A 17,140-nucleotide genomic window follows, 5' to 3' on the forward strand; every position below is an offset into this window, starting at 1 on the left:
ATAACTTCCAGGATCGGGGGACGGCCAGCTTAAAGGACAAGGGGATTAACCCCCCTTTGGTAACGGGAGTGCCGACCCCGGATCCGCAACAATATGTAATTGGCTATTTACTAAAAAATATGAGTACAGCAAGAAATTTAAACTATTTGCCATGATACATATAAGTTTATACATTTTTCTGATACTACACAAATATGTCCATATATTCTATATGATAATTCCTTGAGATTTACTGGTCAAATAGTGAGTGCTTGTATATAAATTCCATTCAGACCTGTATATGGGAAATAATAGGATCGCGCTACCTGCATGGAGACCTCCCACCTGGACAAGACATCAGGCGCCTTAGGTAATAAAAGGCACATGCTGTTTGCTTTTCCAAGGAGATGAGATAAGGCAGCACGAGTGCTGATTACAGAATCTAATTCGTTGGGAGTTTAAAAATATATGCACTTTTTCATATACCCAACTAATAATTACGTTTCTTACTTACAAAATTAGCTGTTATTGATGGCCCATCATTGATTGGGAGTTTTATTCATGAGCTGACAATCGTTTTAGGGAAATGATGAAAAAAAGGTTGAGTTTGCTATCAAGCAAAGGAATGTGGTTGCCATGGCGACCAATTGGATAATGATTTATGACTTCCCTGAGGTGGAATTTAAAATACTAGGGCATGCCCGTACAAAATTATATCCCCCCCCCCTCTATTTACATGAAATGGTTTGGTCCATTCGCAAAGCCAAAGCGGACGGCTTGCGAGTACGGTGACAATCCCCCCCCTCTATTTACATGAAATGGTTTGGTCCAAAGCGAACGGCTTGCGAGTACGGTGACAATCCCCCCCCTCTATTTACATGAAATGGTTTGGTCCAAAGCGAACGGCTTGCGAGTACGGTGACAATCCCCCCCCCTCTATTTACATGAAATGGTTTGGTCCAAAGCGAACGGCTTGCGGAGTTTGGTAAAGAAATCGCCATAGCTCGGTAACTACTTGTCCGATTAATTTAAAACCTTGAAAAGGCACATCCTCGGGTCCCCAGCAATATACCTGGCAAGTTTCAAGTATATCGGACCCGTGGTTGTCGAGAAACAGCGGTCGCATGCACACACACAGACACACACACACACACACAGAGATTAGTGGAATTATAGATAGACTAGGGCATGCCCGTACTATATATATATCTAAAATTATATCCCCCCCCTCTATTTACATGAAATGGTTTGGTCCATTCGCAAAGCCAAAGCGAACGGCTTGCGAGTACGGTGACAATCCCCCCCCTCTATTTACATGAAATGGTTTGGTCCATTCGCAACGACCACAGAACCCCCCCCCCCCCCTCTATTTACATGAAATGGTTTGGTCCATTCGCAACGCCAAAGCGAACGGCGAACGGCGAAATCGCCATAGCTCGGTAACTACTTGTCCGATTAATATGAAACCTTGAAAAGGCACATCCTCGGGTCCCCAGCAATATACCTGGCAAGTTTCAAGTATATCGGACCGGTAGTTGTCGAGAAACAGCGGTCGCATACACACACACAGACACACACACACACACACAGAGATTAGTGGAATTATAGATAGATGAACAGGTGGAATGATCTCTCCACACTCGACCAATCCCCACTGCTCTCTCCCTCCCACCCATACTTCACTCGACCAATCCCATCTTTGCTCCTCTCACTACTTTCCCCTCCCAATTTGTGTTATTTTGTCCTCCAGCCAGTATAAAGCGACTTGCTTTGGCTATAGAATCCAGAACTTCACTTGGCTGTCAGTACTGTGTATGCTGGTGTATTTGGTGAGCCTTTATGATATTTCTTTGACGTGTATCTCTACTGTACTAAGTGAAAGTTCTCCATTAATCTTCTTGAACAACAATCTTCTTGGAGGGGCCTTCATCATTTGCATATTCCTCCGCACCTTACACTCCCCACTTCTCCTATACTATCCACGTCCCCTACACTCTCCACGTCCCCTACACTCCCCACTTCCCCCCTACACTCCCCACTTCGCCCATACTCCCTTCCTCTCATCCCCCCCCCCTCCCTACACAAATCCTCCCACTTTCAAATTTAATTTTGTGAATGGTACCTTTTCTGCAGGCCATTGTTGCTTCAAATGGTGTGCTAACTCCTCGGTTTGAGTTCATTAAGAAAGTTCGTGAGCAGAGGTCAGTATTTTCTCCTTTTCTATTATTATTATTATTATTATTATTATTGTTATTATTACAAGCAGAGTACCCAACTCCTGGGTAGGTAGAGTTTGTGCATCACCTGCTGAAAAAGTGTAGTCTGTGTTTTACAAGAATACTACAGATGTTTGCATGGTGTGCACTTATAAGGTTCTAGATGTTCTAAAGGTCTAATTAAAGGGTACGTTACAATAGTAGTTGGTGTCTAAGAGGATGAAAAGAGTCTAATTTCTCGAGCATGTAAAAAGGATCTAAAGAGGTCCAAGAGGCCCAAGTGGTGTAAAGCTCTAAATGGCCAAGGGTCCAAGCCGTCTAATCTGTCTGAAAGGTGTAAGGGATCTAAATGTTGTAAAGGTCTAAGGGGTCTAAAGGGACTTAAGCGCTGTAAAGGTCTGAAGGCTGAAGGGATCTAAAGGTGTCGAATAGTCTTAAAGGTAAAAGTGGTCTAAAAGGGGTATTTTGGGTCCTCATGGTATTTTTGGTCCTTGGAATCGTTTGGGTATTTTGGGTCCTCGAGGTATTTGGGTCCTCAGGGTCTTTTGGGCCCTCTGCGTCTTCAATGTCTTAACCTGATGTGACGTCTCTAAAAAAACAGATAACACTGCACTATAAGGGCCTGCCAGGCCCTGGGGGCAAAACAAACTAAAGTTAAAAAAAAGATTGTGCTAATGTGATTTTAACTCTGCCAATTTGTGCTAATGTGATGCTAATTATGCCAGTCTGTGATGACGTGATGATAATTATGCAAATTTCTGCTAATTTTCTTCTAATTATGCTAATTAGTTTGTTATAGTAATGCTAATTGTGCTATTTTGTGCTAATTTGATGCTAAATTTTGCTAATTTGATGCTAAGTTGTTTTATATTGTTATGAATTATGCTAACTTGTGCTAATTTGAAGCTAATTGTGCTTTTTTGTGCTAATTACCCTTGCCAGAGGAGAGGGTATTGCATTGAGTCAGTTTGTTACTTGCCAGAACAAATTCCGGCAAGTATGTTGATCTGTTCGTTTGTCTGTTTGTCTGTTTGTCTGTCTGTTTGTCTGTTTGTCTGTCTTTCTGCAGCACTGCGTCTACACCGTTGCACGGAGAATCGCCAAACTTTGCACACATATTGGTCTTGCCCTGGAATAGACTGTGCCCAATTGATGACGTCATCGGTGACGTGGTTCGGCCGCCATCTTGGAAAAACCGAAAAACTTTGCACCTCTATATCTCCGAAAGTACTGTACAGAAAAAATTGAGACATGGCTCATTGTAAAGAACTCTCCATGGGGAATAACATATGTAAATGATGACGTCATCAGTCACGTGGTTCGGGCGCCATCTTGGAAAAACGGCAAAACGTTGCGCCACTATATCTCCAAAAGTGCTGAACAGAAAAAATTGTGACATGGCTCATTGTAAAGAACTCTCCATGGGGAATAAAATATGTTAATGATGACGTCATATGTCACGTGGTCGGCCGCCATCTTGGAAAAACGGCAAAAATTTGCACCACTATATCTCCAAAAGTGCTGAACAGAAAAAATTGAGACATGGCTCATTGTAAAGAACTCTCCATGGGGAATAAAATATGTTAATGATGACGTCATCGGTCACGTGGTTCGGCCGCCATATTTGTCCTAAATGGCCGATAAAAAAGTACATTCCGGCAAGTCCTCGGTCTCTGACCGATTTTTCATCTGTCTGTTTGTCTGTTTGTTCGCAGTACTATGTCTACACCGTTGCACGTAGAATTGCCAAACTTTACAGACATATTTGTCTTGCCCTGGAATAGACTGTGCCCAATTGATGAGGTCATCGGTCACGTGGTTCGGCCGCCATCTTGGAAAAAACAAAAAATTTGCACCTCTATATCTCCGAAAGTGCTGAATAGAAAAAATTGAGACATGGCTCATTGTAAAGAACTCTCCATGGGGAATAAAATATGTTAATGATGATGTCATAGGTGCCTCCATTATGACGTCATAATTCAACAAGTACAAAACTTCATCCGATGAAGATGAAATTTCTTGAGCATCATCAAGGAATAAGTAGTTTAGAAAACAAATAATGATGACGTCATCGGTCACGTGGTTCGGCCGCCATATTTGTCAAAAATGGCCGATAAAAAAGTACATTCCGGCAAGTCCTCGGTCTCTGGCCGATTTTTCATTTGTCTGTTTGTCTGTCTGTCTGTCTGTCTGTGCGTCCGCACTGAATTAATATGATTTTCTCTGCAACTGTTGGTCCGATTGACAGGACATTTTCACCATAGGTGCATCTCCACCTGTATAATTTTTTAATGAAAAGTATGACGTCATATATAAAGTGGTACCGGCGCCATCTTGGAAAAAGTTAAAAATTTGCACCTCTATATCTCCGAAAGCGCTGCATAGAAAAAATTGAGACATCGCTCATTGTAAAGTATTCTCCATGGGGAATAACATATGTTGATGATGAGGTCATAGGTGCTTCCATTATGACGTCATAATTCGACAAGTACAGAACTTCATCCGATTAGATGAAATTTGGTGAGCATCATCTCGGGCTAAATTGGTGTAGAAAAAAAAGTTGATGTCATCGGTCATGTACATCGGCTGCCATATTTGTTTTAACACAAAAGCCAGACACCAGAACAACAATAGAAAATTTTTATTCCGTACTTTGCTGGCTTGCTGGGCATGTATTGGACAAACTTGCATCGCCCTCTACAGGTTCCAGCTGCTGTGACACACTCATGGGGAACAAACCTCTTAAGACAGTTTGCAAGGAAAAGGTTCCAAACATCTCTAAAGGTTGCCATGTGGTCTCTTTTCAGACGAAAGTCTCTTGGCTTCTTGTTGTCATACCACAAAAAAACGGCGAATTTCCTCAAATCTTTTAATGGACATTGTGGCGCGATACGTTGGGTTCAACAAGCTATTCCCAAAGAACTCCCGTTGGGAAACATCCCAGTTTTTTGTATCTTGCTAAAAGGGCAAGGCCGAAAAAAGCCAGAAGCTCCTTTTTGGAGATATCATGGAATACCTTGCTATGGATTGCTGATGTTCTCCGCCCTTCGAGGTTTGAACACTTGCAAATCTCTTCAAGCATGTTGTCAGTAACAAAGAGATCCCGGGCATCTTTGGGTGACATTGCATAGTTTCTTGGTACAGGACCTGGTTGTTTCTTCATTTTGTTTGCGCTCAGTGTTTTCCTCTGAGGTGGAGCATTTTCGCTCTGGTATGTCCCATTTCGACTGGTTCGAATGTTTCCTTCGGTGTTGTCTCCACTGTCCTCTTCAATGTCATCATCACTGTTCTCACTACCAGAGTATTCCGGCAACTGCACTACTTCAGAAGCTGATGTTGCTTGCCGAAGTTACAGCAGAGGAGGACGCACGGTATCTGTCCCAGGTTGGTAGTCTGGGTCTGAATCTGGTTCAGAACATTACGATTCCTCGGCAGTGTTGGGGATCTCTTCTGCCTCCAACAGCTCCAGCACCTGCTCCACAATGAGGCTCCGTTTTGACATTGTACAAAACTAATAGAAAAATTAAATGTTATGATCCTGCATTCCAGAATTTCTAAAGTACATGTAAATCAATGTACACGTAAAGTAAAAACACGTAAAGTAAATCGCACGAGGAGAAAACACGTACAGTAATGTACACGAGGAGAAAACACGTACAGTAAATCGCATGACGAGAAAACACGTACCGGTACAGTAAATCACACGAGGAGAAAACACGTACAGTAATGCACACGTGTGGTGCTATGCACACACAACTGGTTTGTCAAGAAGGTAGGCCACCACGCGTTGAACAAAACCAAACACTTTATTCAATGCTCGCACGGAAGCACTGGGCGGGCTCGACTTTCGAGCCCGCATATATGTCCCGAGGCCACGCCTTGCCCTCGGACGTGGCCGGTCGGCCGAAAGGCGGGGCATGTATTCCAGTTCAACCCTGAGCCTCATGACTCCTTTGCTCCGGGCGTGGCCCGAGCCTTGCTTCCACGTCCGGTCGCTCGCGTCACCCACTGGTGCGCGGAATTATTACCCCCTGGCATTGTGTCCGCCACACGCCGCCCCCCAAGAATTCCCGCGCACCTGAAGGGCGAGCTTGCGGGGAGGACGGATGACCCGGCCGAAACTCCCTCTGGCGATGCGTGCAGGGCTGCGGGGTGGCGGGACGGCGGGGGTGGGGGGTGCCGGGGGTCTGCCCGCCGGGGGGCGACCTCGAGGCGGAGGCAGAGCTGCTTGCGGGGGGTGGTCCAGGTCGAGGCGGTCCACGGAGATGCGATCTGGAGTACCGCCGATGTCCACGGTGAAGTGCTTGTCCCCGGTCTCCAGCACGCGGAAGGGCCCGTCGTACGGGGGCCGCAGCGGTGCCCGGTGGGCGTCGTGCCGGACAAAAACGTACTCCGCCGTGCGAAGCTCCGGGGCGACGTGTGAGGACGGGCAACCGTGGTGTGCCGTCGGCACCGGGGCGAACCTCCTGGCGGTCTCCTGAAGGGTGGAGCGCTGTTGCGACCAAGGTGCCGTGGAGTCGGGGAGGAATTTGCCCGGTACCCGCAGTGGTTGTCCGAAGACCAGCTCCACCGAGGACACGCGCAGGTCGTCCTTGGGCGCCGTCCTGAGGCCCAGCAGGACCCAGGGGAGCCTGTCGGCCCAGCTGCCATCGCTGAGGCTGGCCTGGAGCGTGGCCTTCATCGAGCGATGGAAGCGCTCGCACAGGCTGTTGGCCTGGGGGTGATAGGGCGTGGTGCAGTGCAGCTTGACGCCGAGCCCTTGCGCCACCGCTCCCCAGAGCTCCGAGGTGAACAGCTGGCAATGAAAGCTTGCGCGACGTCAGCCGCAGCCGTCACCGCCAATGGCACGGCCTCCGGCCACCGGGTGGTGTGGTCCACCATGGTGAGGAGGTGGGTGAAACCCCACGAGGGGGGCACAGGTCCCACCAAGTCAACGTGTACATGGTCGAACCGACGTTCGGGCACCGTAAACGGGGCCAACGGGGCCTGGTTGTGGCGGTGGACCTTCACGCGCTGGCACGCGAGGCACGTTCTGGCCCAGTCGCGGACGTTCTTCCGGAGGCCATGCCAGACAAACTTTGCCGCGACAAGCTTTCTGGGAGGCCTTCGTGCCCGGGTGGGACAGGCCGTGGATGGCATCAAAAACCAGGTGCTGCCAGCCAGCGGGCATGATGGGGCGAGGCCGGCCGAGGGAGACGTCGCACAAGAGGGCCGTGCCCGTGACGTCGAACGGTACCTCGGTGACGCAGATGCCCGTGATGGCGGTCTGAAAGGCCTGGACGTCGGGGTCGGCGGTCTGGTCCGCCGCCATCCAGGCATAGTCGATCCCGAGGTGGACCGCGTGGGCGACGGACAGGGAAAGGCAATCCGCCACCGGGTTGTCCTTACCCGCGACGTGTCGGATGTCCGTCGTGTATTCGGACACGGCAGAGAGGTGACGCTGCTGCCAGGCTGACCATGGCTCGGCGACCTTGGCCATCGCGAAAACCAGGGGCTTGTGATCGACGAAGGCCGTGAACGGGCGGCCCTCGAGAAGATGGCGGAAGTGTCGGACCGCCAGGTGGAGCCTGAGAAGCTCGCGGTCGAAGGTGCTGTACCAGCGTTCATGCGGGCGGAGCTGCCAGCTAAAAAACGCCAGTGGCTGCAAAACACCATTCACCCACTGTTCGTGCACCGCGCCCACCGCGTAGTCCGACGCGTCGGTGGTGAGGGCGATTGGTGCATCGGGCGCCGGGTGCGCCAGCATGGTGGCGTTGGCCAAGGCCAGCTTCGCACCCGCAAATGCCGCGTCCATCTGCTCCGTCCAGGCGATATCACCTTTGCCCGGCTTCCCCTGGAGGGCCTTGTGCAGGGGGCGCAGGAGCTGGGCGACGCGGGGCACGAAGCAGTGATGAAAATTCACCATGCCCAGGAATTCCTGGAGCCCCTTGATCGTGCGGGGGCGCGGGAAACTCCTGACCGCCTCCACCTTGGCCGGTAAAGGGATGGCCCCATGCCTGGTGATGCGGTGCCCCAGGAAGTCGATGGCGGTGACGCCGAACCGGCACTTCGCGGGGTTGATTATCAGGCCATGCTGGCCCAGGCATTCGAAGAGCGTGCGGAGATGGAGCAGGTGCTCCTCCCGGGACGCGCTCGCGACTAGGATGTCGTCCAGGTAGACGTAGACGAAGGACAAGTTGCGCAAGACGCTGTCCATGAGCCGCTGGAACGCCTGGGCCGCATTTTTCAACCCAAAAGGCATCCGCAAGAACTTGAAGAGGCCGAAAGGTGTTATAACGGCCGTCTTCGGTACGTCTTCCGGTTTTACGGGGACCTGGTGGTAGCCCCGGATGAGGTCCACCTTGGAAAAAATGGTCGTTTTCGCCAACCGGGCGGAAAAGTCCTGAATGTGCGGGACCGGGTAGTGGTCGGGGGTGGTGGCATCGTTGAGCCGGCGGTAGTCACCGCACGGCCGCCATCCGCCGCCAGGCTTGGGCACAATGTGCAGAGGTGAGGCCCATGTGCTGTTGGAGTGCCGGACGATGCCCAGCCGCTCCAGCGTGGCGAACTCCGCTTTCGCGACGGCGAGCTTCGTTGGGTCGAGGTCCCAACCTGACACCTGACAAGACTCGGACAATTACAGGAGAATTTATTAAATTGAAGACATGTACATGGAAGAGAAGCTGGGATATTAGCTAGTAACCCCAGTAAAAACTCAGCAATATCCAACACAGTTCTCTTAAACTAAGCACAGCTAGCTATGGCTTTATATAGTAACATTAAAGCACGTGAATGGGAAAGAGATAAGAATGGCACCTGCTTCGTAAGGAAGAAACTATTTCCCCTTCCGCACAGTTTTGCTCAAGGACAAGAAAACGCTCAACAACAGAATATGTTTATGAAGTCAGCTAAAGGACAATTATCACTGCTGCCCTGCTTGCACTCCTCCCAGAATGCTCAGCAGTAGTTGCCTAGTAATAGTCTCAGTTGCCTAGTAACAGAGCCAAATGCATGAAATACTCGACTGGCGCACCCACCCACCCACGCACGCACAGACGGACGGATGGATGAGACCCAATCCATAAAGCCCCCGTTTCAGACTTAGTCAAATGGGGGCTAATAATCCTCTGCATAATGTACTGCTCACAGATACCTGTCAGTGTCAGTACTGCTTGGCCACCTGTCTGTGTCAGTACAGCATGCTTTTATCTGGTTCTATAATCTATATTATGGGCCAGACTCGTGTAATATTGTAGTGTCACATGATTTGAAGTGTATTATTGTGGTTTTGGGAAATGCTGAGAAGTAATGGCAACCACCATACAGGTCCCTTAGAATAGTTATTTCATAGCAGACGATTATCTTAGCCGCTTCCCCTTATTTCGGGTTAGTATGTATTTATGCATTGGGGAGAGGAAAGACAGGCCCTCCACTAATAAAGGGATATTAAACCAGGCAGATGCACAAAGATTGCATCCACAGATTGATTTAAAGTCTTGAAGGACAGAAGACAGACCAAAGACCATTGGGATATGCACCAATCAGGACCTGAGTCCCTTCGAGAGAGCTAGTGGGGGCGGAGTGATGGGCTCCACCAATCGGGAGCCACGACACCCTCAAACAGCAGCGCCACCCCCTTGCCAGGCCCTGACAAAAGGCCTTGCACACGTGTTCTCTCGCTCTCTCTGCCGGGTTCACTCAGCACCTGCCTGCATGATAATTATTGCTCTCTCTCTCTCTCTCTCTCTCTCTCTCTCTCTGCTGGTTTCATTCAGGACATATACATCCATTCTCGACCGGACCCTGTGGTCCGGTCAAGCCAAGTCAAATGTGGAGCCAAGGCCTCTTACTTCAGTTCTTCTGTTATCTTATATTTCACTTTGCTTTTGCCTTCCTTTCTCGTAGACAATTTGAGTATAAATCAAAATGCTGTCTTGAGTAGAATTTAGAGATGTGCTTGCCTGAGGACAAACCTTTCTCTCCGTATGTACGAATAAATAATCCTTTATCTATCAAGTGTTGTCTGTCATATTTTGGTAAAGGTGGACAGCCCACATCTGCACGTGATTCTCTCTTGGCCGGACTCTCCCTGCTCCTCTCGCTGCACGTGTACACGACAAAAAGGCCTTGGACTTTGCTCGTTTTGCACATGTTCATTGCTCTCTGTCAACTGCCAGACTCCTTCTCGGTGCACGACACTCACTTTCTGCACGAGGCCACGATGTACTCTATACCCTGCACGAGATAACAATGTACTTGCTCCACGTGACCCTGGCACTCTTGCCGACTCTGCCGAGTTCCCGACGTATTTTACCTGCTCGTGTTCGTGCTGGGAATCAACTTTACCTGCTCGTGTTCATGCTGGGATCACCTTTACCTGCTCGTGTTCGGGACTGCCGTTTTCCGGCCAGGTGCTGGTTGGTGAGGTCGAGACAAAAGGCGTCGCGAGGAGAAGCATCTGGTAACATCATGGCCATTTAGCTAACAGGTTCCCAACATTAGTTCCCCTTCCCCTCCTCTGTGAATGTGTGATGGGCGCCCTTGTTGTGTTTATTTGTTGTAAACGTCTTAAGGCATATAATAAGGTAAGTTTGTGCTTCTTGTCCCTTTTCTTTCCTATCGATAAGTTTCACTGTAAATATTTGTAAATAAATCGAATCGTTAAACGATTCCTTTCTCTCTGTCTGTGTATGTCTTTTCTTCCATTGGTCCGCCATTGCTCGCACCCAGAGTAGCGATTGGCCATAACAAAATTAGCATTATCCCGGCGGGTACCAATGGTTGCTCGGCCGTCTAAATTTGGTACACAGCGGGAGAGTACGGCACTTTATCTCTTGGAGTAACTTGATACAGCATTTGGTAGCATGCTCGGTTATTTCAAAAATAAATCTCGTGGGCCTGTTGGTCCATTGGACCAAATTTCCATTGGTATTCATGGCCTTTTAGCATACCTGCCAAATTGTAGTGCTGGAACATTAGGATGCCTTTCACCAAGCACAGATATGCTTCGGCCAGGGTAGGGGGAGGGGGATCATACGATCATTATTATTTTTGCCAAATGATACGAATGTTATTGTTCTTAATATTATGAGTATTAACTAATATATGCTTTGTTGCAATGTTATCATTGCTTTTGTTATTTATTTTGTAATTAGAATGCCATGGCGTGGGAGGCCCTATTAAACTGCTCTGTACACATTAACATGGCGTACGTTTAGAAACATGGGAATTCTTCTGGATTCTTTGTAGTTAATTAGCTTAATCAACTGAGGACATCATGACGATCATTTTGGTGTATCACATTCTACATCTGGAAGCTCCAGTATAACTCCACAAGAAACATGACACACACACACACACACACACACACACACACACACACACACACACACACACACACACACCTCATCCATTTATAGTAGATTGCACTCTTTGCATCCTCATCATGTTCAATCATGATCAAAGCTTTTCAAATGAATGATCACTTAAAGAGTGTTCTTTCGGTATGTTTGTGATGTGGATGTGCAGGGAGTGGAGGAAAGCGACCGAAATGAAAAGTGGGCGAAATGTATTGATACTTGGCTCTGGTTTTGTATCCACACCTGTTGTCAACTTTCTAAGTCAACAACTGGATACAAGCATCACAGTTGGTATGAACATGAGTATAAATGGCACACACATCCCATTTTAACCTCTTTCTTGTTGATGTGCATTCAGATAAACTCTCTCCTATTGGAGTGGGTACAGTGTCCTAGTGGCACAGACACTTGTCCGGTAACATGCAGGTTGTGGGGACAAATCCAGCTGAAGAAAGCAAAAGTAAAAGGTTACTTACCGTGGATGTGATTCATAATATTATTGTTCATTTATGTGTGGGTATTAATTGAAGGAAGCTTTTTAAATGATCCATTAATAAGTCGTTTTGAATTTTGTGAGCCACACCCACTGTTTCCAAGTCCATTTTGACAGAGTTCGCTAGAGCAATCTGAGGGCATGAGATTTAACTGGGTTTAATGTCAGGTTCCATGAGGGAGATGATTGATTTGCTGTAGGTCAGCACACACAGATTCTGCTGTAGCCAGTTCTTGTTGTTGTTGTTGTTGTTGTATTTTCCCAGACATTTCACTTGAACAACCCCTGGCACAGAGACAGCTGATCAATCTCGCAGGAGCAACCCATAGATCACCACACCTAGGATAGTATACTCCTGCCTTTGCGGAATCATGAGAGAGAGAGAGAGAGAGAGAGAGAGAGAGAGAGAGAGAGAGAGAGAGAGAGAGAGAGAGAGAGAGAGAGAGAGAGAGAGAGAGAGAGAGAGAGAGAGAAGAAAGAAGGAAAAAGAAAGAAAGATAAAGAAAAGAAAGAAAGAGAAAAGAAAGAAAGAGAAAGAGAGAGAAAAAAAAAAAAGAGACAGACAGACAGACTCTTTGACTTTGTGTCCTTTTATCATAAAAGTATAAAACCAAAAGTATTCAAACTCCGCTTTACATACAAATCAAAACCTCATTTCCAATGCATTTGCACAATCCCCCCTCCCCCCTCCTTGCTCTATAACTCTTCAAACACAAGAAGGTTCCCCATGTTTACATGATAAGCATGTTCCAGCTTTATACTGTACGTGCTGACACCATCCCTACAAAAACAAAAAAGTGCATTTGCATTTTTTCCACCACCTAATCTGGCTTTTCTGGTTTTATAAATTGCAAGCTTAGCGATTCCAAGCAAAAAATTGAAAAGCAAAAATCCGTTTTTCTTGTGTTGCATGCAAGTCCGTAAACAAAGATTGTAACGGAAAAAAACAATTTAACATTTACAAAAGATTTGGCTCAAATACAGAAACAGAGATGACAATCTCTTGCAATCAATAAACGCATGATACAAATGTTCAACATTACCACAAAAAGGACATAAATTAGACACAGCAGAGTTAAACTCCTGAACTAACACCTGTGTGGCCAGGGCGTGATGGACCAGTCTCCAATTTAGGTCTCCTGTATGTCCGACAGTAGGACACCTGTACATTTCATCCCAATTTGGAGTGAGAAATGCTCCTGCAGGTAAAAGCTCTTTCCACTTGTTCCTTAAGGGTGCTGCACAGCCCGGAAAGCACACCTTCAGACAAATTCTGTACATTGCCCTTTTCCCCATGATGTGGAACACACTGGATTCTTCGCTGTTTGAGGAAAACACACCGTGTTGTTCTTGGGCAGTGATTGAGAGTCCAGGGAAGGATAGACGAAAATCTACTTCTTCATTTACCCCATTCCACCCAATATTTAAATCTAAAAAAGTCTGGGATACAATTGTATGACCCTGCTCACTATTCTAATTGAATGCAAGCCAATTTTTCCAGAAACAGAGCTGGCAGGCAACCATCGCTTCAAGGATAGCTCCATAAGATCTCGCACTTTATTAATCCCATTGTTCGTAAAATGTTCCATAAAAGCTCGGCTGGTAGATACTTCAGTGAATAATGAGTTTTGGAACGATGTCTCATGCACAAACCTCCTGGGATCGTAATAGATCTCCAACCGCTGCACTCCTTGAGCTTGCCAGGCATTCAGGAGAGACAGATGAAATGCAGGGAGCGGAGCTCTATCGACCTGCTTCAAGTCCACAAGGAAAAGTTCCCGGTCATAGTCCATTCCACCTACTTGCCTGAGCAAGGTATTAAGCCAGTGGTGGCCTCCCCAGAAAAAGTCAACGAGACCCCTCTGAATGTTGGTGATCAGAGCTTGAGGAGGCTGGAGTGTGATGACCTTATGCCATACGATTGGAAGCACCAGGTTGTTTATTATCGTTACCCATGCCATAAGTGACAAGACATGGAGCATCCCTTTCCATTTTGATAGTTTCTGCTTTATGTTATCTGGGAAACAAGCCCAGTTTGTCTTCATATAGCTTGTAGTTCCCAAATGGATGCCTAAGTATTTAAACCCATCCTATTTCCATAACATTCCTCCTGGAAGAGTTGGGGGAACCGCATGTGAAGCCTGTGACCCAGATAGGGTATCTGGGTACAGAGAAAGAGCTACGCTCTTGTTCCAATTTACTGTTGCTGATGAAGCAAGTTCAAATTTGGCAAAACAACGGGAGAGCTCAAAAACATCTTCCTGGTTTTTAACCACAACACACAGGTCGTCTGCATATGTTGACGTAACAATTTTGGAATTAATTTATGCAAGCAGGAGAGAGGACCTCGAACATTTAGTTCCATTTAATTTATCAACATTTAGCCAATCAAGGAATTTGCTGGGATTCTCTCTCACTGGACACTCCAGTGGATCTCATTTTTAGCTCACCTGGAACGAAGTTCAGGGGAGCTTATGCGATGGCGTGTTGTCAGTCCGTCCGTCAGTCCGTCAGTCCGTAAACATTTGAAACTTCTTCTCCGAAACCGCTGATGGGATTGTGACCAAATTTGGCACAAATTATATTTGTTGTGTTGTGACTAAAGTTTGTTCATGGAATTTAAAAAAATCAGGGTCTAAGGGGGTTTACCAGGATCAAAGTGGATCCAGGTTTGACCCCATAAAATAGGAATTTGCTTTTTCCTCTGAAACTACACACACTATTTCGATGAAACTTCACCACAACCTTCATCACCCGTGATGTACTGGTAAGCATTGAAATTGGTTTAAAATAACCTTAATCGGTGCAGTTTACTGTTTATTCTACCAGATGAGCACCAGGGGTATTGTCCCTATGTTTATATTCCCGAACACGGCCGATTATATCATTAGCTTCAAGGCAGAATCAATATTTTGGATTATGTCGAAGTAGATCGGAGGTTGTACCACGTACAAGCGAGAGGAATGCAGACATTTTGGCACCCAGGGGGGAATCTTGACTTGTACAAAATACATACATTCATTTTTTAATACAACTTGCCCCTGCTCCATATGAAATCGACATTATCATTTAACATTCAAAAATTATAAAAACAATGTCCCGTTGTCCCCTGCGAGATGCCTGTATTTATCAATCGAGGACAAAGATCTTTGTGACCATGAGCTAACCCCACATGTCCACGCACACGGGGAGAGCTGGCTTTCACCCCCACCTCACCTCCCACTGGCTGCACTCAATACACGGTGCTGAGGACAGAATTAATTTTAACAAAACATAGCATAGTCTCCACTATATTCCAACCAACCATATGATTATTATCCACTTAAACCCACATTTTACCCTGTAACATCCTTGTACTCAGTAAATATATATCAGTGTGTGTACAGGTATGTGTCTGCATGTAAATGTTGATTTAAAATCTTCTACACAGTATTGAACTTTGAAAATGCGGAGTACAGACAACCTCACCACCATGTTAAGCGAATTAGTATCAATGGCAGGATAATCACCCTGCCTCTGTAAAACACTGGGATAACAGTTTTAGCTGGATTGGGATTCAAACCCAACCTAGACAGCTTAGAGGTGAGTGCGCATACCTCTAGGCCATCCTATCAGCCCAACTTGTCAAAAATAGAGGAAACAATAAGTTTCTTTCTCTTTTTCTCTCTTTTCTCTTCCTCTTTCTCAATAAAACTAGTTGCAGCTGGGAAGAGCGATATTCAAAAATGAAGGCACCACGAAGTAGTGGAACTGTCCAGGCAAGGCTCAGGTCGCTATTTAGACCACTCAGTATGTATTTTCTGTCAGTATTACCATATACCTATAAATAGATGGCCACTTGTGGAACAAAACGTCATAGGCATGCCAGTATGAATGTAAAACTGTGTACTCGACCAATCAAAATTGTTGAACATGGTGTTGGTAGAATAATATGGAGAATTCTGTTGTTGTTCGGCAGCTTCTCAAATACCAGAACAACTTGCAAGGTTAACTGAAGACTTTCCCAACACCAGGAGCATCCATATAGATGCAGAGAATGAAATTGAAAAGTTGGGAAAGCTCATCAAGGAATATCATGTTGTCATCAGGTATGATGAGGGTCTTCACTGTGAGTTTCACAGAGAGTATTATCTGTTTGAATGCAAAGACACTTGAAATGTATGGTATCGTTTTTCACTCTAGTGTGGAATTATGAAACATACTTGATTTTAATACAGTATATGTGGTGCTTGTGTTTTGTTTTTTTCACAGGGCAGGTGTATGCGTCTAGTGCTGTAGTAGGGTGCGATGTGGTTTACCAATCATTGCTTTTAGCTACGGCTGCCGGATGGCTCTGCGAGTGAAAAGAAGGCCGAATGTGTAAGCCCTTCCTTCCAGTACATAGGCTCTACCCTTGCCAAAACTTTCAGACTACATTATAGTGGTGCACCATGGAAACAGTGCTCTTGAGGGCACTCGCTAAATGTCTGGAGGATCTCAGAGTAGGTTGGTACCCTAGAGGTGTCGTGTGCATGGCCCTCCATTGTGAGAACTTGCTATGACACTCAACAATCCAATCAGGGTATGTGGAGCTCTTTAGCCTTAGTAGGCAGTCCACCTAGGGTCCAAGGAGAAGGAAACTGATGGCAAATCCCTCTGCTGCCTTGTAGGGTATGTGTCTTTAGACGAAGGCTCGGTCCACAGCTGATTCTGTGATGGCAACAGGAAGGGCATCCGGCCACAAAAAAAAACATGCCTGAAATATGCTTTTGGCAAAGGACTAAATTCGATGGATAAGGGTGTGTGACTGGAATGAAATTATTAGATGTTAGTGAAGATCTGAATCTACGGTGTTAGACCGTAGCTACGGTGTTACTACGGTGTTAGAATCTACGGTGTTACTCTAATTTTTAAAGTGATTCTTCACCATTTGAGAGATAGGGCCAAAAACGATATATGGCACAATATCTCAAAAAGTTATAGATGAATTCGGACAGGGCAGGGTGGGTGTGTGATAAGGAAAAATTGCTTCGATTTCTGGTGAAAATCAGGATATGGATCCGATAAAAAAAAAATTCAAGTGATTCTTTCATCACCATTGAGATATAGGGCCAAATTATATATGGCATAATATT

The 17,140-nt window shown here is 46.3% G+C and overlaps 1 protein-coding gene across 6 annotated transcripts in view; it reads left to right on the forward strand.

Moving 5' to 3' along the window:
* Nucleotides 1-17,140, forward strand: part of LOC137436882 (alpha-aminoadipic semialdehyde synthase, mitochondrial) — a 248,802-nt gene that overhangs the window by 101,854 nt on the left and 129,808 nt on the right. For all 6 annotated transcript variants that reach the window (XM_078787110.1, XM_068131086.2, XM_078787111.1 and 3 more), the window contains 3 exons: nt 2,113-2,180; nt 11,703-11,824; nt 15,985-16,114. In XM_078787110.1, the coding sequence (XP_078643236.1) occupies nt 2,113-2,180; nt 11,703-11,824; nt 15,985-16,114 (320 nt within the window). The remainder of the gene's footprint in view (nt 1-2,112; nt 2,181-11,702; nt 11,825-15,984; nt 16,115-17,140) is intronic.

This window comes from Myxine glutinosa, chromosome 11 (assembly GCF_964187855.1).
Source record: "Myxine glutinosa chromosome 11, kmMyxGlut1.1, whole genome shotgun sequence".
In the NCBI taxonomy this organism is placed as follows: domain Eukaryota; kingdom Metazoa; phylum Chordata; class Myxini; order Myxiniformes; family Myxinidae; genus Myxine; species Myxine glutinosa.